Source organism: Tursiops truncatus, chromosome 10 (assembly GCF_011762595.2).
Source record: "Tursiops truncatus isolate mTurTru1 chromosome 10, mTurTru1.mat.Y, whole genome shotgun sequence".
Classification (NCBI taxonomy): Eukaryota; Metazoa; Chordata; class Mammalia; order Artiodactyla; family Delphinidae; genus Tursiops; species Tursiops truncatus.
The window spans coordinates 23,101,344-23,122,249 of record NC_047043.1 but is presented as its reverse complement, the minus strand read 5'-3'; the positions used below and the strand labels follow the sequence as shown (position 1 = coordinate 23,122,249).

The 20,906-nt window shown below is 52.0% G+C and overlaps 2 protein-coding genes across 4 annotated transcripts; both read left to right on the top strand.

The window, feature by feature from the left end:
• Positions 1-426: 426 nt before the first annotated feature.
• CCHCR1 (coiled-coil alpha-helical rod protein 1) lies at positions 427-15,750 on the top strand. 3 transcript variants are annotated; one of them, XM_033863972.2, is made up of 18 exons: positions 427-654; positions 953-1,019; positions 1,098-1,311; positions 3,068-3,371; positions 5,835-5,998; positions 6,115-6,250; positions 6,448-6,558; positions 6,772-6,921; positions 7,372-7,482; positions 7,694-7,800; positions 10,702-10,814; positions 10,983-11,028; positions 11,188-11,324; positions 11,453-11,641; positions 11,739-11,840; positions 12,666-12,817; positions 12,916-13,087; positions 15,614-15,750. In XM_033863972.2, the coding sequence occupies exons 1-18, from the start codon at positions 439-441 to the stop codon at positions 15,733-15,735; spliced, it is 2,613 nt and encodes an 870-aa protein (XP_033719863.1). In that variant the 5' UTR covers positions 427-438; the 3' UTR covers positions 15,736-15,750. The 3 variants fall into 3 exon arrangements, with proteins under 3 accessions (XP_033719863.1, XP_033719864.1, XP_033719865.1); XM_033863973.1 differs by lacking the exon at positions 15,614-15,750 and adding an exon at positions 13,304-13,564; XM_033863974.2 differs by lacking the exons at positions 12,916-13,087; positions 15,614-15,750 and having other exon boundaries at positions 12,592-12,730.
• Positions 15,751-15,762: 12 nt separating this feature from the next.
• On the top strand, positions 15,763-19,096 carry PSORS1C2 (psoriasis susceptibility 1 candidate 2). The gene is given in 2 exon segments (XM_019927173.3): positions 15,763-16,645; positions 16,647-19,096. Coding segments are annotated over 2 exon segments (486 nt in total). The 5' UTR covers positions 15,763-16,291; the 3' UTR covers positions 16,779-19,096.
• Positions 19,097-20,906: the final 1,810 nt, after the last annotated feature.

The window sequence follows — 20,906 nt, the reverse complement described above, 5'->3', positions numbered from 1 at the left end:
GTGCAAGGGCAGGGCAAAGGAACAAATGAGGTGGTCCGAACAGCCTTAGAGCTCAGCGTCCAGCAGGGCGAAGACTCACATCTGGGGGAGAGGAGGAAGGGAGAGCAGGCTATTGGGAGATGAGAGAGTGAGGGGCCAGAATAATTTCTTCAGGATGAAAGCAAATTAGGTTGTAGGGAGGGATAGGAATCCCAGATTGGGGGAAAAATAGATGAATTCGGGTGGCAGGGTGGGGAGATCTTAAAGACCCCTCTCTCTGCTCTAGGACTCTGGAGAGGTGGGTGGGCGACAGGGATGGAAGCTGAGGAGGCAATAGAGAGAAACTGAGAGGAAGGTTGCTGGAAGGGTTTGGATGCGACGTCAGGAAGCCGGCTTTTCTGCCAAGGGGTCTAGGCCGCCTGGATTCCCCGGGGGTCCTGGGTAGGCGTCCTGCCCTACATGTGGCCACATTCATCAGGGGCCAGGCATTGGGCCAGCGCTTTGATAGGGAAGGACCCAGGAGTCATGGCTTGGTGGTGTCTGGATGGGCTTCCCCAAGGCCTTGGTGAGCCATGGAGAGAACTCTGGAGATTGGGCTCACAGCCTCTGTACTGCATACGTCCTTTCTCACCTCCATCCAGGGAAGGCAGAGACTGTAGAAACTTAAGGAGGACGGTAAAGGCACTGCCCAGAATTCTAAAAGTATGAGTAAAACCAGAGCCTCTCTCAGCCTGTCTCAGTACATTCTCTCCATCTCATGGCTGTTGCCACAGTCCTATCGGGAACCAGATTGAGACAAGCAAGTGCTCTTCGGGTATTTCCTACTTCTTTTGGGAAGTAGGATAAGAGGAGCTAAGAGTCAGATGGACCTGGCTGTTATTTAAGGATTATGACTTTGTTATTGTAGGGGCTCTCTCTTTGGAAGGTGGCCTGAAAATTGAATTGGAGTGTCCTTGTTTCTCCTATTGTCCAGGGGAGCATAGATGGCTGGACACAGACTCTAGAGACTTCAAATAATGTGGAAATGTTTCGACCTTCAGGTCAGTGGGATTGGGCAAGGGGGCTGGTGATTATGTCTCCCTGGGAAACTGACCATCTTTGTCCTTATGATTCTTCAGGTTCCACTGGGCTGATTCCCCCATCCCACTTCCAAGTTCGGCCCTTTCCAACTCTGCCAAGAATGGCTCCCAGATGGGTCTCAGACATTCCCCTGGTTCAGCCCCCAGCCCATCAAGATGTCTTAGAGAGGCGGCCAGATAACCAGAGACCTCAAGTGACCATGTGGGGACAGGAAGTTTCTGGCAAAGGGCAGGAGCCAGGGTGGAGAGGCAGGTACAGATCTAATGTTGCTGTTTTCTTGGGCTTGCTTGCCAGTGGCGCTTCTTCCCTGAAATAGATTCCTTACCCTATTTCAGCCCTTAGTTCCATAATTTATTCATTTTTATATAAGCAGTTGTTGTTGCCTACAATGCATAAATAATAGCGTGTGCTAGATGTTAGGGACAAGGATAACAAAAATAAATAAGAGAGATCCTGATATCAAGGAATTTTATTTTATTTTTGATAATTTTTTTTTTAACGAATTTATCTATTTATTTATTTTGTTTTTGACTGTGTTGGCCTTTGTTGTTGCGCACAGGCTTTCTCTAGTTGCAGTGAGTGGGGGCTACTCTTCGTTACGGTGTGTGGGCTTCTCATTGCAGTGGCTTCTCTTGTGGAGCACGGGCTGTAGGTGCGCGGGCTCAGTAGTTGTGGCTCGTGGGCTCTAGAGCGCAGGCTCAGTAGTTGTGGCACACGGGCTTAGTTGCTCCGCGGCATGTGGGATCTTCCTGGAGCAGGGCTCGAACCCGTGTCCCCTGCCTTAGCAGGCGGATTCTTAACCACTGCGCCACTAGGGAAGCCCCTATCAAAGAATTTTAAATCCTAAAGGAAGAGATAGGTTGACCCACAGCTGATTGTATTAAGTGTAGTATAAGGCAGGCTGAAGAAGTACGGGCTGGGAGTACAGACCGTGTGCTGTGGTAGTATAGATTCATTCTGACGGAGCTGACCATGCCGTCTGTCAATTTGTTGTCTGTGAAAGTTCTTATTCTTGTTGTTTCATGTGTGTCTTTTCCAAATGTACTGGAACATCATCCTGCCATTTTGTTCTTGAGTGGATAGCATGTGAGTCTGCCTTGGACCCCATCAAGGGGAAAGGAGCATAATGACGAAAGGGGAGCATTGGAGTGAGTGTCAGGAGACAGAGACTCTTTGTGACTAATTTGGCTACCAGCTAGGGGTCCTTTGGCCAGTCACCTCATTTCTCTAGGCTACAGATCTCTGCCACTTAAAAAAGGTGTTGGGGAATTCCCTGGCGGTCCAGTGGTTAGGACTCTGCTTTCACTGCCAAGGGCACAGGTTCAGCCCCTGGTCAGGGAGCTAAGATCCTGCAAGCTGCATGGTGCGGCCAAAAGAAATTAAAATTAAAAAAGAGAAAATGCTGTGGTTCTGGGCCTCAGTGAGGGAGCTGTGTCAAGAGCCATGTTGTAAGCTGGTTTCAACTTTGTGTGACGCCAGTAGACTGTGCTCTCCAGCGGTTGGGACTATGTAATTTATCGAGGTACTGCACTCTCAGACTTCTCATGTGGTGTACCTAACACTCAGTAAACGATTTTAACTGGTGCCTGGACTCACCATATTGATACTCGTTGCCATGACCTCTCTCTCCACCTCCATCCAACTTTTCCTTGCCCTTAAATCCGAATTCAGAAATCTCTGAGTGTCCTTCCAGCTTCTCCAGTTCAGAACGTGTGGCCTAACGATGTGCACATCTGATGTTGAACACATCTGCCTGTATATTGTCCTCGAGAGAGGTCATGTTCCATGAACTCAGCCTTTAGGTCCTGTGGGCCCAGATATGCTTAGTAGGACTGTTGTCAATGATGATGGTGACGGAAGTGCAGAGATCCCCATGGCCCAGCTTCATCCCCTGCCATCTCCCCATATGGGAGCAGAGGGATCCTCTGCTCCTCCTGTCTCCATTTATGCCTTGGCCACCCTCCCAGCACCAGAGACAGGTCTCACCTGTGCTAACCTGTCTTTGAAGGTCCGTGGAGCTGGCGGGGTCGCAGGCCCTGAGCCAGCAGGCTGAGCTGATCTCTCGGCAGCTGCGAGAGCTGCGGCGGCTCGAGGAGGAGGTCCGGGTGCTGCGGGAGACCTCGCTGCAGCAGAAGATGAGGTTGGAGGCCCAGGCCATGGAGCTGGAGGCACTGGCACGGGCAGAGAAGGCTGGCCGCGCTGAGGCCGAGGGCCTGCGTGCTGCCCTGGCTGGGGCCGAGGTTGTCCGGAAGAACCTGGAAGAAGGGAGCCAGCGGGAGCTGGAGGACGTTCGGAGGCTGCACCAAGAGCAGGTGAATGTGGGCCTGGTAAGGGTTCAGCTGCACAGTGGTGAGCTGGGCAGGAGCTCCCCAGCAAAGAGCAGGCATTGCAGAAAAGGATGATGGATGTTTGCTGAAGGTGAAAGAAACAGGTGACCTGGAAAGAGGGAGAACTTGGATGTGTTGGTCTTATTCAGATTGCCCTTTTCCGCCAGGACTCAGGAGACCTCCCACCACTTGAAGCCCTCTTCCTCTTCCAGTAGGAAGTAGTTTGTCTTTCTACTTTACTCCAGGTACCCAGTTCATCTGGGAACACTGTGGGAGGGAGAGTGAGGGAGGTGGGAGTGGGGTCCTAAGGTGGACTGGGAAGGGGCGATTATGCAGTCAGCAAGCATTTATCTGTGCTTACTCTTTGCCATCCCTGAGACAAGAGCCTGGACACTGGGGTGAGCAAATCAGACAACTGTCTGCCCTTGTGGGTGGAGCTGACAGCCTAGTGGGGGATACACACATTCAATGCGTAATTTAATTCTAATTAATTAATTGCAATTGGGAAAAGAGCCATGAAGGAGAAGGACAAAGGAGCCCTGACTGGTCTGGGGGTTTGGGAAGGCCACCTTAACCAGTCGACGGGTTAGGAAATGAAACCATAAAGATATTGGAAGAAAATATGGGTGAATTCCTTTATAACCTGGGAATGGGGAAACCTTTCTACCTATGAATCAAAATCCAGAGCCATTAAAGAAAAGATTGATATATTGACTTTATAATACCAAACTTAGGAATGACAAAATAAAAGTAAAATTAAAGGGTGATAAACTATAGAAGAATATTTCCAGGTCATATCACAAGAAAAAGCTAATATCCCTACTATATAACGTGTGCCTAGAAATCAAGAAGAGAAAGACAGCAGTCCAGGCAGAAAATGGACAGAGGAGATCATTCAAAGAAAAATATAAAGAGCCTTTAGTTTCATGAAAGATGCTTAATGATAAGAAGTTGACATTTGTGTTAAATAGGAATTGGCGGTGCCGCAGTGGTTGGGAGTCCGTCTGCCAGTGCAGGGGACATGGGTTCGAGCCCTGGTCTGGGAGGATCCCACATGCCGCGGAGCAGCTGGGCCCATGCGCCACAGCTACTGAGCCTTCGCTCTGGAGCCCGCGAGCCACAACTGCTGAGGCCCATGTGCCTAGAGTCCATGCTCTGCAGTGGGAGGGGCCACCGCAATGAGAGGCCCGTGTGCGGTGGCGAGGAGTGGCCCCCGCTGGCCGCAGCTGGAGGGGACCCGTACACGGCAACGAAGACCCAATACAGCTATAAATAAATAAATAAATAAATAGGTGTTGGCTGGTGGGCAGGCATGTGGGGAGGTGTTGGGGGCTGGTGTGACACTTGGCTGCAAGTAGATGTGAACGGGAGGAGGCCAGAGGGGCCTGAGTGCAGGCGATGAGAGGGGCTCTGGGTGTTGGGGTGGAGTGTGAGGCCTTGGGCCTGTTCAACTTTATACTTTACCTCAAGAGCAATGGGTAACCGCTGAAAGGTTTTAACAGGGAAATGACATGATCAGATTTATATTTTATATGTAAAAGGACCAGTTTTGTGATTCGTGTTCAAAAAGCTCACAGTGACTATGGTATAGAGATAGGGCTAGAGGCGGGCAGACCGGAAGTGAGGGCAGCCACTTCCCCTCCTTCACCAGCCGAACCGTGACTCTTTCAGCGTATCTGACACCCTTAACCACTGTTGGTGGTGCTGTGAGAAAAGGACAAGCTCCCTGCCTTCCTAGGGCTTCCTTCTGGATGGGGGGAAGCAGACAGTAAGCACGTGCAGAAGCAGGATCATTTCATAATGATAAGAAGTGCAGGAAGGGCACGAACAGGTGATAGGACAGCACAGGTGCTGGGTAAGGATTAGCGGTCTGGGGAGGCCTTCCCCACGAGGCGGCATCACTGAGATCTGAGGAGCTGGGGGAAGCCAAGCCTCCAGGTAGACTCTGAGGTGGGAAAGAGCAGACTTGTTTGGGGGACGGTGGGAGAGCACTGTGGCTGGAGCAGAGTGGGCAGTGGGAGAAACAGGACAGAGCTCAGAGAAGCAGGCAGAGGCCAAGACACGACAGGTTTCACAGGCCCAGGGAGGAAGCCGGTCTGAACGCTGTGGTAAGCCACTGGAGGCTTCTAAGACCGGTCAGGAGATGGTTGCCATTGTCCAGGCCAGAGGTGAGGGTGGGTTGCCTCAGGTCGGTGGCACTGGATGTGGAGAGAAGTGACAATGTTTTGGTGGGAGACCTGACAGGAGCTGCTGGTGGGTTGGAGGGTGGTGGGGAGTGAGGCACCAAGGATGGTCTCCGTTTTGCTGTGCACAGTTGGGCGATTTCTTGGGTGCTTGTCCAAGGTCACAGAAAGTGGGAGTGAAGGGCAGGGCCAAAGCAGAGGGCGGATTTGGAAGGTCCAGGTGTGGGCGAGCTGGCCCCTGCTGAGCCCTCCCTTCTCTCCACAGCTCTCCTCCCTGACACAGGCTCACCGGGAGGCTCTTTCCAGTTTGACTAGCAAAGCTGGGGGCCTGGAGAAGTCTCTGAGTAGTCTGGAAACCAGGAGGTCAGGAGAAGCCGAAGAGCTGGCTGCGGCCCAGAGGGAGGCCGAGCTGCTGCGGAAGCAGCTGAGGTGAGTGGGCGGGTGGGTGACCGAAGGGCAGTTGGTCTGGCATTCGGTGGGTTGGTGGGTGGGCTGGGTCTCCAGGGTGCCCCCCGATGGCTACCCTGTTCCCACCCCAACCCTAGCAAGACCCAAGAGGATTTGGAGGCTCAGGTGACCTTGGTTGAGAACCTAAGGAGGTACGTGGGGGAGCAGGTCCCTCCCGAGGTCCACAGTCAGATGTGGGAATCAGAGCGACAGGAGCTTCTAGAAACCGTGCAGGTGAGAGAGTGCTGGGCATGGGGTGGGACGTGAGGGCTCAGGTCCTGGGCGAGGGGGCCCTGGAGAAGAGCACAGTCCCCGGGAGAGAAGGCAGTGCTGTCAAGGGGCACACGGACTGGCCGCCGCCCGAGGGCCACTGGGAGACCTGGCAAGAGGTAGCTGTCCTCTCTCTCTCTCTCCCCCGACCCCGCCCGAAGCACCTGCGGGAGGACCGGGCCGGCCTGCACACCACCACGGAGCTGCTGCAGGTGCGCGTGCAGAGCCTCACGCACATCCTCTGCATGCAGGAGGAGGAGCTGGCCCGGAGGGTAGGCCCCTGGCCCAGGCCCCTCACCCCCGGGTGCCCCCTGTGCATGGGAGGGGTTGGGGTGCCGCTCCTAGAACCTGCCCGCGTCTTTCTTCCCCTGAACGCCTCTTCTTGCTCTGGCTCCTGATGCCTGGGCAGGACAGAAGAAGTAAAACCCACCTCCTTCCTCTGCACCCCCAGGAGCCCACACTGTCTCCACTTCCTCCACCCTCAGGTTCAGCCTTCAGACTGCCTGGAGCCCGAGTTCACCAAGAAGCGCCAGTCCCTACTGAAGCGCTGGCGGGAGAAGGTGTTTTCCCTCATGGTGCAGCTGAAGGCCCAGGAGCTGGAGCACAGAGACCGTGTGGGGCAGCTGAAGGGACAGGTCGCCTGGCACCCTCCTTCTCCCCATGCTCTCCCCCAGCTCTCTGCTCCTTACAGGAGGGGTGGCATTTATTCACCAAATACTTGGGTGGTTCCCACATGCTGGCAGCACAGCCCTGAGCAAAGGCTGACAAGGACCTGCTCTCATGAGGCTTACATTTGGTGAGGTGGGCCGGCCTCCCCCAGAAGGTGACAGTGTCCAAGGATGGGTGGGTGCCACGGGCAGAGGCTGGCCACGGGTCCTGGTGGGTTGGTCACAGGGTAGTTCCTTAAGGTGTGGGCACGGGGAACATGCTTCTGGAAGGAAACCTGGACCCAGACTCCATTCTTAGGAACCCGGGCTTACTGTCTCCATGTGTGGCCTTCTTTCAGAGACCCCTGCCCCTGCCCCTTCCTTCCCAGCGCCTCCCCTACAGCTTTGGCTCTAGACCTGCCTCCTCTCCTCCCCCAGGTGGCCGAGCTCCAGGAAGGAGTCAAAACCCAGTGCCAGGAGCAGGCCATCCTGCAGCGCTCCCTGCAGGACAAAGCTGCAGAGGTGGAGGTAGAGCGGATGGGTGCCAAGGTCAGTGTCTGAGACGGGCAGAGGCTGAGGGAGGGCAGGGAAACCCCAGGGAGGGGGACACTTTTGTTTTGGCTGTACCACGTGGCATGCGGGATCTTAATTCCCCGAACCAGGGATCAGACCTGTGCCCCCTGCAGTGGAAGCGAGCAGTCTTAACCACTGGACCGCCAGGGAAGTCCTCTGGGGACCATCTTTACCATATCCTTCCTAGGCCCTGCAGACGGAGCTGAGCCGCACTCAGGAGGCCCGGCGCCGGGAGCAGCAGCAGACAGCCACAGCAGAAGAGCAGCTGAAGCTTGTGGCGAACGCTGTCAGCAGGTATCTGGGCTGCAGGGTGGGTGGAGTAGCATTTCTGCTTGGACAGCTTCCTGGGCATCTTGGAGTTTAAGAGCCTCAGGCAAGAGGGGCTAGAAAGCTGGCCGTGTGGAGGATGCAGGGCTGGAGGTATGTAGCCCTGTAAAATCTTTGTGTTTGTTTTTTCCTGGGGCAACCCCCCTCCATATTCACAGCAGGGTCACTTGTTATGACTCCCACCCACTGCGTGTTTGGCTGGAGATGAGGTATTACTAACTTCCTCTTGCAGTTAGTAACGGCTTGAGCTAAATAGAGCACCTAGGAGGGTCTCCACCTTCAGAACTGTTCGAGGATGGGGAATGTGGACACTTGATCTTTCTTTCTTCCCTCCTTTCTCTCTTTCTTTCTCTCTTTCTCTCTTTCTTTCTCTCTTTCTCTCTTTCTTTCTCTCTTTCTTTCTTTCTTTCTCTCTTTCTCTCTCCCTCCCTCCCTCCCTCTCTCTCTCTTTCTTTGTTTCAAATTTTGCAGGCATGCCCTGTTGAGTTGAAAAAAATTTAATCTATCTCTTTTAAAGCTGCACACCCACAGGTATACCTCTTTTTATTGTACTTTGCTTTATTAACTTCACAGATGCTGCTACAAATCGAAGGTTTGTGGCAACTCTGTGTCGAGCAAGTCTATTGGTGCCATTTTTTTCCCAACAGCATTGTTTTAAAATTAATGCTATTTTAAAATGTTTAGTTGTTTTTTCAGACGTAATGCTATTGCACACTTAATGGACTACAGTATAGCATAAACGTAACTTTTATATGCACTGGGAACCCAGAAAATTCGTGTGACTCGCTTTATTGCAGTTTCCTTCCCCCCCCTTTATTTATTTATTTGTTTATTTTTTTAACATCTTTTTTGGAGTATAATTGCTTTACAATGGTGTGTTAGTTTCTGCTATATAACACAGTGAATCAGCTATACATATACATATATCCCCATATCTCTTCCCTCTTGCGTCTCCCTCCCACCCTTCCTATCCCACCCCTCTAGGTGGTCACAAAGCACGAAGCTTATCTCCCTGTGCTATGCGGCTGCTTCCCACTAGCTATCTATTTTACATTTGGTAGTATATATAAGTCCATGCCACTCTCTCACTTCATCCCAGCTTACCCTTCCCCCTCCCTGCCAGTTTCCTTTTTAATCAATTGCAAGCCTGTCTCTCATACCAACTTCCTAGGTGTTTCCTTCACAGCTGTTGTTAGATAACCTTTAGAAAGACCTCTAAGGAGAAGCACAGGTTTCTTTGCACAGGTAACAATCCCTCCTCGGCTTTGAACATGGGGACACGGAGGCGGTCTGAGGAGAGCTCTCAGCACAGCGCCTGGCTTACTGTCTGCATTCTGTAAATGTTCACTTTTACCATGAGGCTCTTGTAGATGGATCACACAACAGTTTTGGCTTAGAAAAATTGTGATGCAGGGTGGGTCCTTGCCTACCATCCCTTTCTGTTGGATTTGTACCTTGAGGACTAATTTAACCAAAAAAAAAAATTTTTCATGAAAAATTTCAAGTGTGCATGGCATTAGAGAGACTAGTTATGATGAACTACTGCCCAGATTCAATCCATTGCATGTGCCTCCTACCTCCAGGAAGACAGAAAGATACAGTGTGGACAGGGTTTTACTTTGATACCAGGACTTTACTGAAATGGTCCTTGCTAATGATTTATTGCCAAAAAGTCCACGTGGCCTAAAACAACCCAAGCTCGGATTGTTGCCAGGTTTGTTAGTCTCTTGGTGGCTTGGAGATCCTGTCAGGAAAAGGCTTTCATAAGAGCCACAGTAGGTGTTGGAAGCACCCGCTCAAACAGTTTTCAGATAAAAGTGATCTCTGCTGTGCTGCTAGGGATACAGCCCTCGGCCTTTGGCGTCCGCTTGTTTTCCCCCTCGGTGCTGCGTAGGCCCTCCTCCCAGGGGACCCGTTTAGACTTCTCAACTTCCATGAGCCACGTGGATCCTGCTTTGGGCACAGCCAGCTGATAAAGCATGTGGACCCGGCCTTTGTTGGTATCAGGGACTTGTTAGAGAGGATAACTTTGATCTCTGATACCTAATAGTGATCAAAAGGCAGACCGTGAGAAATAAGCTTAGCGCATTGCTTGAAAAGATGTGCAGTCATTTAATGCCTTCTTGGGGCAAACTGATGGAAGCTATGGGCTTTGTTCCATAGCAGAATGCACATAAGTTCATACACCCCAAACGTGGCACATGGCGGCAGGAGACTCCCCAAACCTGGAGACGCACCTGGAGGCCGGAGCTGCAAAAGCCTAAATCAGCGAGAGATAAGCCTGCTTTAGGGCACTTGTTTTAGCCCCCATAGAATCAATGTTACTGAACCCTTTACTTTGTGATGGCATCTGAGTCCAGGTAAGGTGTGACCCCATGAACCTGATTATTGTTTTTACCGTAGGGTTGTTTTTAAAGACACTGACTGCAAGGACGCAAATGAGAAGCTTATGTAGGTTTTGGGACCAGAAATAGCTGCGCCTTTTTTTTTTTTTTTTTTTTTGTCTGGGCCACACAGCATGCGGGATCTTAGTTCCCCGACCAGGGATCAAACCCACACCCCCCGCAGTGGAAGTACGGAGACTTAACCACTGGACCTCCAGGGAAGTCCCTAGCTGTGCTTTTTTTTATGAGCAACTGCATCATTTTTATTTGACAATCACTAAGGGGCTTAAGCTCTTAGTTTTCTTTCACGACTGGCAGGGCACAGAGTTGGGGCCCCTACTTGTGGCTTCAGCTTCTCTTGCCCTTGCTCTGATTTCCCCTTCCCTGCTTTCCCCGCATACATAGCAGTACAGGATAGAGGGGATCAAGTCCTTTTGGAAATAAGTTGGGGTTGAAGGGTCATGACTTTGTGTGTCTTCTCCAGCTTTGAGACCTGGCTCCAGGGCGCTGTGGCGGAGGTGACGCGGGCCGCAGCCCGGCTGCCCGGCCTCAGCAGCCGAGTCAGCTATGCCGTCCGCAAGGTCCACACCATTCGGGGTGGGTAGGGCAACTTCCAGATGCGTCCTGCCCTTCCCGCTGCCCCACCAGCTCTCTCATCCTACACCCACCCTCCTGCCTCCTCCTTACCAGTCCAGGCATCTCCTGTTTTCCCTCTTCTCCTCCACAAACTCACCTCTCTGTTGCTCTCTGCCTTTTCTTCCCCAGGCCTGATGGCTCGAAAACTGGCCCTTGCTCAGCTGCGCCAGGAGAGGTGAAGTTTGGGCCACTTTGAGGTGGATCAGGGGCAGGAGTGGGGCTTTAAGGTGTTGGTTGCTGGGACCCAGAAAAGCGAGGATGGAGGAAGGATGGGGGCTTAGGGGTCAGGCAGCTGGGTGATTCCCCCCATCTCTGTTTCTCTTCCCTGTCTCAGCTGCCCCCGACCCCCACCGGCCACGGATATGAGCCTGGAGTTGGAGCAGCTGCGGGAGGAACGGAACCGTCTGGACACGGAACTGCAGCTGAGCGCCCACATCATCCAGCAGGAGGTGGGCCGGGCCCGGGAGCAAGGTACACCTGGTCCTCAAGTCACCGAGCTTGAGCCGGGGCCAAAGTCTGAGTCTGGGGGATGAAGAGGAAGAGGGAAGAGCTGGGGTCTAGGGTACGGAGAAGCCTGAGCGGGCACCACGTCTTCCCAGGGGAGGCGGAGCGGCAGAAGCTGAGCGAAGTGGCCCAGCAGCTGGAACAGGAGCTGCAGCGCACCCAGGAGTCCCTGGCCAGTTTGGGGCTGCAGCTGGAGGCGGCTCGCCAGGGCCAGCAGGAGAGCACGGCGGAGGCTGCCAGTCTCCGGCAGGAGCTGACCCAGCAGCAGGAGGTCTACGGGCAAGGTGTGCAGGAGGGGGCGTGGGCAGACCCGTGGTGGGGGCGGGGGTGGGAACCATGAACCAAGGCTCGCCTGACACCCCACGTGCACCTCCACCCCAGCGCTGCAGGAGAAGGTGGCCGAAGTGGAGACTCGACTGCGGGAACAGCTCTCAGAATCAGAAAGGAGACTGAATGAGGCTCGCAGGGAACACACCAAGGCCGGTGAGATTGGCTGGGGTGGACGTGGCTTTTCAGGAAGAAGGAAGTGTTGAGGCATGAGGTTATTTTAAAAACTTTATTTTTAAAGCTTTTTTGAAGTGTGCGAGTCATGAAGTTATCAAGGAAGATGAATTCTCAGGTGGTAAACACCCCTATATAGCCAGCTCAAGCAAGAGCACTTGACCAGCCCTGGATCCCCTGCAGCCCCTCCCAGTCACCCCCCTCTGCAAAGGCAGTCTGACATCTCATAGCAACGATTACCCCCAACTTTTTATTGGGAAACATTTCAGACACCTGGCCAAGTTAAAAGAATCAGGTAATGGACGCTCAAATGCCTTCTCTGGTTAGAGGCAGCGGTTCCTAACCTTTGGTCCCATTTCCTATCTATCTGTATATACACACATATTGATATATAAACATTTGGGGGGGAATTATTGAAAGTAGGTTGCACACATCCTGACTGTTCAGCTGCATCTCCCACAAATAGGATATTTTCCTATGTAACCTCAATACCATTGTCACACTTTAAGAAAATGAACATGAATTGCACAAAATCTGATATCCAGTCCCTATTCAGATTCCCCCTGCAGGACTCTGGGAAGCGTCAGTGATGGGGGAGGTACTTTGGGTTCACAGATTCATAGGCTCCTAGAGCATCAGACTCCCCTCTGTACGGAAGACTGAAAGCCACAAAGTGTCAGTGGCTCACCCGAGGCACAGAGCTGGGACCCAGTGTTCCTGCCCATCCTTCCAGGCTTGTTTTCACGGTGCCTCATGGCCTCTAGGCTGCCCAACACCCGTCCCCTCTGTGGCCTGGCTTTCCCGTAGTGGTCTCCCTGCGCCAGATCCAGCGCAAAGCCACCCGGGAAAAGGAGCGGAACCAGGAGCTGCGGCGCCTGCAGGATGAGGCCCGAAAGGAGGAGGGACAGCGGCTGACCCAGCGCCTGAAGGAGCTGGAGAGAGACAAGAACCTCATGCTGGTAGGAGGCCGAGGAGGGGCTCTTCTCAGGGAGCAGAGCTGTGGAAAGGGGAGGGGACTCTGCCCGGGCTTGGTGGCGTTTAACCCTCTCCTTCCCAGGCCACCTTGCAGCAAGAGGGTCTCCTCTCCCGTTACAAGCAGCAGCGACTGTTGGCAGTTCTTCCTTCCCCGTCGGATAAGGGGTTACCTGTGGAGTCCAGCCTCAGGCCCTCAGAGTCTTCAGCGCCTGCGCCTCCAGCGCCGGCCCTATGCACCAAGGAGTCCATCAAAGGTAAGGGACAGATGGCGGGGGACTTCAGGCATCTCTCCTCCAGGCACTCTGCAATGCATGAGCCTTGTTCTCTGTGACCCCTGGAGGCCCACAGCCTCTCTTGTTCACGCCCGCCTTGGACCAGGAGCCTTCTCCCTCATAACCCTCACATCCTGCGGCGTGACTGTGACAGCCTTCTCTTGTCCACCTCCTGTCCCTTGGGGTCTTCTTTCCCAGGATCCCTTTCTGTCCTGCTCGATGACTTGCAGGGCCTGAGTGAGGCCATTTCCAAAGAGGAAGCTATTTGTGAAGGAGACATCCAGACCTCTTCTTCTGTCTGTCTCTGAGCAGCTGCGAGGACCGAAGGGATGAGGATGGAGGAGGAGTGGGTTGGGGAGGGCGTCCAGCCCAGCTCCCTTCCCATCCAGCTGCCCTCGGGGACAGCTGCCAAGATGTTGTGAATTCTCCCGTGGCTCAATAAAGATGACTGCAGTAGGAGCCATTGTTTGGACAGTTCTCTCTGGGAATATAAGGAAATTTTCTCCCTGCAGCCTCTCTTGTCCGAGAAATATGAGAAGTGGTCTCCCACACAGCTCCTTCTCTAGACGATTCCGTTTTCGAAACCCCTTTCCTAGGCTGCCCAGGAAGTTTTTGGAGAAGCTCCAGGTTTCTTTTTATTCTCAACTTTTGTTTTAAAACTACCTCTGGAAGGTGATCAGTGCCAGGAATGAAGCAGATAAAACATTCACATGTTCGACAGGAATCACAGATCCAGGCAGCATCCTGCCCCGGGGGCCACTGTGGTGGGCTTGACGGGCGGGTTCCTGCTCCCGTGGCACTTACAGTCCGGTGGGAGAGACAGACGATGGGCAAGTACTTACATGAACAAATGAGCCGTTTCAAACAATGATAAGTGCTACGAATATGAAGAGAAGAAAGAGATGACAGTGATGTGGTAGAAACTGGCTGTGTGGGGAGGGGCGGCATTAGATGGGGGGGACAGGCAAGGCCTCTCTCCGGAGGGATGTGGTGCTGAGGCCGGGGTGAGGTGAGGCGCAGGCTGTGCAGCCCCCTGGGAGGAGCATGAGGGCGGCCACAGGCTGGGCAGGCGGGAGGCTGGAGGGAGCCCGAGGGAGGATGCTGCAGGGAGAGGCCAGGCCTGGTGGAGCTTGGATTTTACTCTAGAAAGTCCTTAGAGTACTTTTAAAACTGGGGACAGCCACACGATTTGACTTACATTTTTTTTTTTTTTTTTTTGCGGTACGCGGGCCTCTCACCGCTGGGGCCCCTCCCACTGCGGAGCACAGGCTCAGCGGCCCTGGCTCACGGGCCCAGCCTCTCCGTGGCATGTGGGATCTTCCCGGACCAGGGCACGAACCCGTGTCCCCCGCATTGGCAGGCGGACTCTCAACCACTGCGCCATCAGGGAAGCCCTTGACTTACATTTTTAAGAGATCTGTTGGCTGGCTGTGGAGGATGGGTTTGGGGTGTGGCCACGGGATGAGGAGAGAGAGGAATGAAGTCCTCAAAAGTGAGCCACGAGGGACAGTGGTGTCCCTTACTGCGGGGGAGCAGACCCGGTGGGGGACAACCCGGGGAGGAAGTGAGTTTGGACACGTTACTTCTGAGAGGCTCATGAGACGTCCAGGCAGAGGAGTCCTTGCTGAGGAAAAGTTCTAGGGGGATCTCTGAACGACTCAGACCAGACAGACTGACAACTGAAGGAGGAGGGGAGAGAAGGGGTGGGCACAGAGTTCACACCAAGGACACGGAGAGGGGCTCAAGGGGCAGTGAGGAGGATTCCAGAGGGAGGAGAAAGAGGCTGAGATGCCAGGGGGAGCTGAGGCAACTTCTTCCCGAGCCTCTGGGTGTGACTGATGGAAGCAGCCCTGGGGTCGGAGAAGGAATCAGGATGTCCTCGTACTGTCCCCTTCACCTGCAGTCACCCCAGGTGGCTCCTGGATGAAATTCTCAGATGTCGCTGCTTGGGAGGCCCCCTTCACGCCTGGAGAAGGCATATGCTGGGAAGTGGAAGTTCCAGGAAGGGCTGAGCCCCAAGGAGAGGGTTCACACTGGGATGGGTGGGGGAGGCTTGGTGTACTAGCTGAGACCGTTCTAGCTGTGTCCCAGCTGTTCAAGGGAACACCCCCTGTCCTCCCCCCAATTGCCCACCCCCTGCCCGGCATCCTGCCTCCCAGCCCCTGTAATTACACTGCTTCCCCACGCGTGGTTTGCTCCCATTCCTTGGCTTCCAATGACCTTGAGGGACTAGAGGTAGAAGTCCCTGTTATTAGGGGTTGCTGCAGGGTGTGTATGAAGGAGGACATGAAAACAATGGTGGGGTGACCAAGGTCTGGGTCATCGATAAAGCCTGGGTGGCTGGGTCCTGAGCTGGGGGACTAAAGTGAGGGACACCACCAGAGGTTACACATTAGCCACGGCCTTCCAGATGGGTTTGACCAGTTAGGTTCGGATGTGATTCCTTGTGTGACTGGGCCGGTCCCTCCCCAGAGATTGGCCTCCTCTTCCCCCTCCTCCCCTATAAAGCCTCTTGGGGTCCCCAAGCACCCAGACTCAGCCGACCCCTGACTGGGGGCCAGGAGACAGGCAAGATGCTCAACTGGAAGCTCCTGGGGATCCTGGTCCTTTGCCTGTTTTGCCGGAGGTGAGCTGGGAATAGAGGCCCGGAGTGTGATTTGGGGTGATGGGGGACGGTAAAGATGAGGCAAGGGTGAGCTGGGTGCATAGGGATAGGGAGATCCTGGGAATTCACATGAGGGGAAGAGTTAAGGCGATGGAGGTGGTGCGGGAAGGTGCGTTTTAGCGCAGAATAAATGTTTTGCTGGTTTGGGTGTAGCTGCATGTGGCGATTTAGGTCAGCATTCAGGTGTGGGGCGAGTGTTCATCAGAGCTGAGGTCCGTGTTAAGGGTGTGGAGGTCATCGTAGAGATGGGGTCTGGGTGCCACGCGGTGCCAGGGTGTAGACAGCTTTGGGACTGCAGACACATATAGCGGCCCTGCCAGTGGGGTGTCCCAACCAGGGTTGGATGGAGCTTATGTGGGGGGAGCAGGGGATCCTGTCAGTTTAAAGTTGGTCCAGTCAGTAGTTCAGGACGGCGTTTCATGTCATTTTAAGATCACTTTGGTATTTTGTGAACGTGTGAGAGTTACTTTTGAGTTTTGTTTGTGGGATCAGCTCAGGCTGTGGTCCATCGCAGAGAGGTGATGCTCCCTGGGTCTGTAGCTACGGGGAGAGGGGGGATCCTCACAACCTCTTATCTTTCTCCTTCCTCCTCTACAGGCATCTCAGGCAGCGGAGACCATCCATCTCCCTCATCCACAGAGCCCTCAGAGGAGGGCCCCCCAACATTGCCTCAGGGCCCCCCAATCCCTGGTGACCCCTGGCCAGGGGTACCCCCTCTCTTTGAGGACCTTCCACCTCCAGGCCCCAGTCGTCCCTGGAGAGACCTGCCTGAATCTGGAGTCTGGCCTCCTGTACCCCCTAGAACTGATCCCCCTCAACCTCCCCGGCCTGATGACCCCTGGCCAGCAGGACCCCAGCCTCCAGAAAACCCCTGGCCCACCTGCCTCTAAGGTGGGCCACGGATCTCAGGAGGAGCCAGATCTTGACCCACCCCAGGAGGAGTACAGACAATGGATCCCCCAGAGGCATCCTGGGCCTCTGCCCTCAAGCCCATCTCTACCCTTCTGATTTCCCTTGAATTCTCCCCAATTTAGCCTAACTCCTTAATTCCTTTCCTCATTCCTTCTGTTTTATTCTGAACCCGGAAGGTGTTGTTCTCAATATTTTCTGTCCCCTCTTGAGATCGGTATTTAGCCCCCTCCTCCCCCTTCTTTTTCCTCTGACAGCCAAAGTGAACACCCCTACCTCACCTGCAGTCCTCTCCCCTCCCACCGCCTCTTCCCCACCCCGGGGACTCTCCGGGCAGGGCTGGCAGCACTGTGTTCTCTGCTGCTGCCTGGTGGCCGCCAGCTGGGAACTACCAGGAGACCGTGGTGCTTCCATGAAATGGAAAAACAAAAAACCATGTTTTCTAATTTTGACTCGAGGCTGCGTCTTTGCCAATGAGCAGGACTTTGAACATTCAGATGCCCTCGTAACAGCCATGGACCTACAGAGATCTGGAAGTCATCTGAGTTCCTGTCTTGCCCATATGCGTAGGGATGTGGAACTCAGCCAGTGGAGGGTTGGAAATGCAACTCTCAGAGTTACAAGGACGTTCAGACCCACATGTCTCCCATTCTGGGATCCCTGTTTTGGAGAACGAGAAACCAAGTTAAGTCTCTCTTTAATAGCTTATGGTTTGCATACCTCTGGCTGAACATGAAAACTCTCCCGGGGGGACGTGGGCAGGACTAAGTGGTAAGGGGATCAATTTCCAGAAGCATATGTGTCCCTTCCTAAAATGAATCTGCCTGAGAACTGTGTTCTCCTTTTCCACATGCCTCCATTAACAAGTGACCCTTCTCTCACTAGACAGAGGAAGGCCGAGCTCTCTCGCCCACCCTGAACTGAACCTGGGTGCTCTTCCTGGAGCTACCAAATGAAGTCAATGGAAAATAAAAATCAGCCCTTTCCATCTCATGAAGAGATGAATTTTTAGTAGAAGTTTACTTTTCTGTTTAATCATTGTCAATATTTGTAGTTTTGATCAGTTGCATCTTTTAATAATTGTAATTATAAACCCAGGGCAGAATAATGGTTTTTAAAATAGTCTTATGGTCACAGGAAATAAATTCCAATTTATTGATATGTACATATTTTTGTTATAGAGATATACAATAAAAGACTTTCCAAAAAGACACTAAAATACAAAAAAGGTGATACAATGCAAACAATATTTCATTAGGACCAAACTCTATAGGGAAAATGAAATGGAAAAAGGAACCAAAAAGAAAAATAAATGAGGTAAATTTGCTGACTGGCTAATGGACTTGTTCACTTATTAAAAGGGTGTTAATGAACATGAAAGGGCTATGGTGTTATATTCCATCCGCTACATTTAAAAGAGTGATGTGACTTTCTAAATATATAAGTATTTACAATTTCCCGGAAAATGTACCCTTTGCAGTATTTAAACTGAAGATTAAAAATGTTGTTGACTTTAAAATGTGTAAGGGGTACATAGTTTCCCCAAATTCTTTAAGGGTGTATTTGAGCAGGAAAGTTGGAAGGGCAGGAGCCCAGAGATCCCAATGGCCCGATGTCAATCAAGTGGCTGGCCTGGGTGGGGTTGAAGAGGGCCTAAAAGAAATGACGGTTCCCTGACCTTAAAATCCACCACTTTAGGACCCAGTTTGCTTACATGGTTAACTCCCATCAAAACCTATATGTGACCGGTTTGAAAAAAAAAAAAACGAAATAAAACAAACAAAAAGCCCCCTAAGTTTAGAGTTTGGAAATAATCTTAGAACAGGTGCGAATTGTAGGTGTGAGTCTGTAATTTAATAGGCCTCAAAGTGGACTAGATTCACTCATTCATTCAATCATTATCTCATACCCTCAATATGTCCTGCAATGTCAGGTGCCACGGGGGAATATAACGAATAAAAATATACAGTTCCCATTCTCAGGAAGCTTAAAATTAGGCCGGGGGAGCCCTTCCTGGTCCCACTTCCCCACTCCCTTTCCCTCCTCCCCACCCTTATAACTTTTTAATAAATCCCTTTTACTTGAATTTTTGTCTCAGGATCTGCTTCTGGAACATCCAACCTAAGACACAACGAACGGTTTGCTATAAACCCTCGCAGCTGCTTTTTACTGCGCATGTGCAATAGGGGTACTGTTGCCCAAGGCACAGAGATTAAGCTCTCACTTAATTTGCACAATAACCCTATTGTTATCACCATTTCTCAGAGGAGAGAAACAAAGGCCTGGAGAGGTACAGTGACTCATGCAAGGTCATACGGAGAAAAATGGCAAAACTGGGATCTGAACTGAGGCCTGTCCTGATTTTAATTACATTATCCCATCTCTTTATTCATCTGTGTAAATCTGACACGGAATACAGTGCCTGGGCCTCATGGACACTGAATATGTTGTATTGGGGTTCTCCACACAAACAAAACCAATAGAATATACGTGGAGATTTATTACACGAATTGGCTGAGAATGTCCACGATCTGCCGTCTGCAAACTGGAGAATCAGGAAAACCTGTGGAGCAATTTAATCCCAGTCCGAAGGCCTGAGAACCATGGGAGCTGATGGTTTTAAGTCCCAGTATGAGTGCAAAGGCCCAAGAATCAGAGGGCTGATGGGGTAAATCCCAGTCTGAGTCCAAAGACCAAGAGCCAGGAGTGCCGATGTCCAAGGGCAGGAGAAGATGGGTGTCCCAGCTCAAACAGAGAGCAGATTTGCCCTTCCTCCACCTTTTTGTTCCGTTCAGCCCTCACAGATTGGATGGTGCCCACCCACATTGGTGAGGGCGATCTTAACACCGTCTACCGATTCAAATGCTAATCTCTTCCAGAAACACCCTCACAGGCACACCTGAATGTAAGGTTTCACCAGGTCTCTGGGCATTCTTTAGCCCAGTCAAATTGACACATAAAATTAACCGTCACATACATGTTTTATGAATGGCTGAATTCATTAATGAATGGTGAGTTTGGGCAACAGAGAGTAGATCAAAATGTTTAGAGTGAAGGAGATATCTATATATCTATATAAATATATATAAATGTATAAGTATATAAATATGTACATTTTGGGCCTCATCATGATGCTTGTGGGATCTCAGTTCCTCAACCAGGGATTGAACCCAGGCTGTGGCAGTGAAAACCCGGAATCCTAACCACTAGGCCATCAGGGAACTCCCGGAGTGAAGAATTTATAGCTTGGAGAAGAAAGAAATGTTGTGGAACAAGTAGGTTGGGGGAATTAGAGAAGGTCTTGGTGCCTGGCTCAGGAGCTCATATCTGAAAGTCTTTGTCCTTGGATAGAAATGTGTTCTTTGTGGGGAGGCACACATAACCTGTCTGGTGTACTGTGGCAGGGAGGTATGGGATAGAAGGGAAGAAGGAAGTCTGGATTCCTCAAACTGGCCCTCCCTCAGCAACTTCTCAAGCCAGTGCAATGGAGTTTGTTGGGAATGGAAAGAGAAAAACATTCTTAAAGGAGAGAGAAAGTGAGGGAAAGAACTGAGTCCCTGATGTAACCCAGGAAAGGATCGCAGGTTCTTTGCATCATTTCCACATTATGTTGGTTTCCATGTCTTTCTCCCTTTGTAAAGTATGAGCTTCTTGAGGGCAGGGATTGTGCCTTGTCTGTCTTTGTACGCCTTACTTCTCTCCTAGTACTTGGCCCACAAGGTGTTCAATAAAGCAAATTATTAACCCCATTTTACAGATGAGGAAACTACTGTTGACAGAGGTAACTCACCTTCCAAGACAACACAAGTGCCAAAGTCAAAACTGGATGTAAGTTCCAAACCAACTCTTCCAAGTTTGACACAACAGGTAGATGAGTGGGAGAGGGAAGGGAAAGCAAGAAGTAATTGGAGGGCTTCCCTGGTGGCGCAGTGGTTGAGAGTCCGCCTGCCGATGCAGGGGACACGGGTTCGTGCCCCGGTCTGGGAAGATCCCACATGCCGCGGAGCGGCTGGGCCCGTGAGCCATGGCCGCTGAGCCTGCGCGTCCGGAGCCTGTGCTCCGCAATGGGAGAGGCCACAACAGTGAGAGGCCCGCGTACCACAAAAAAAAAAAAAAGTAGTTGGAGATTTTAATACCAATTAATAGGCAACAGATATTGGTACCTAAAAATGCTGTGTTTATTAGCTGGGAGGAGGCTGAGTGGGACTGGATGGTATGGAATATTAA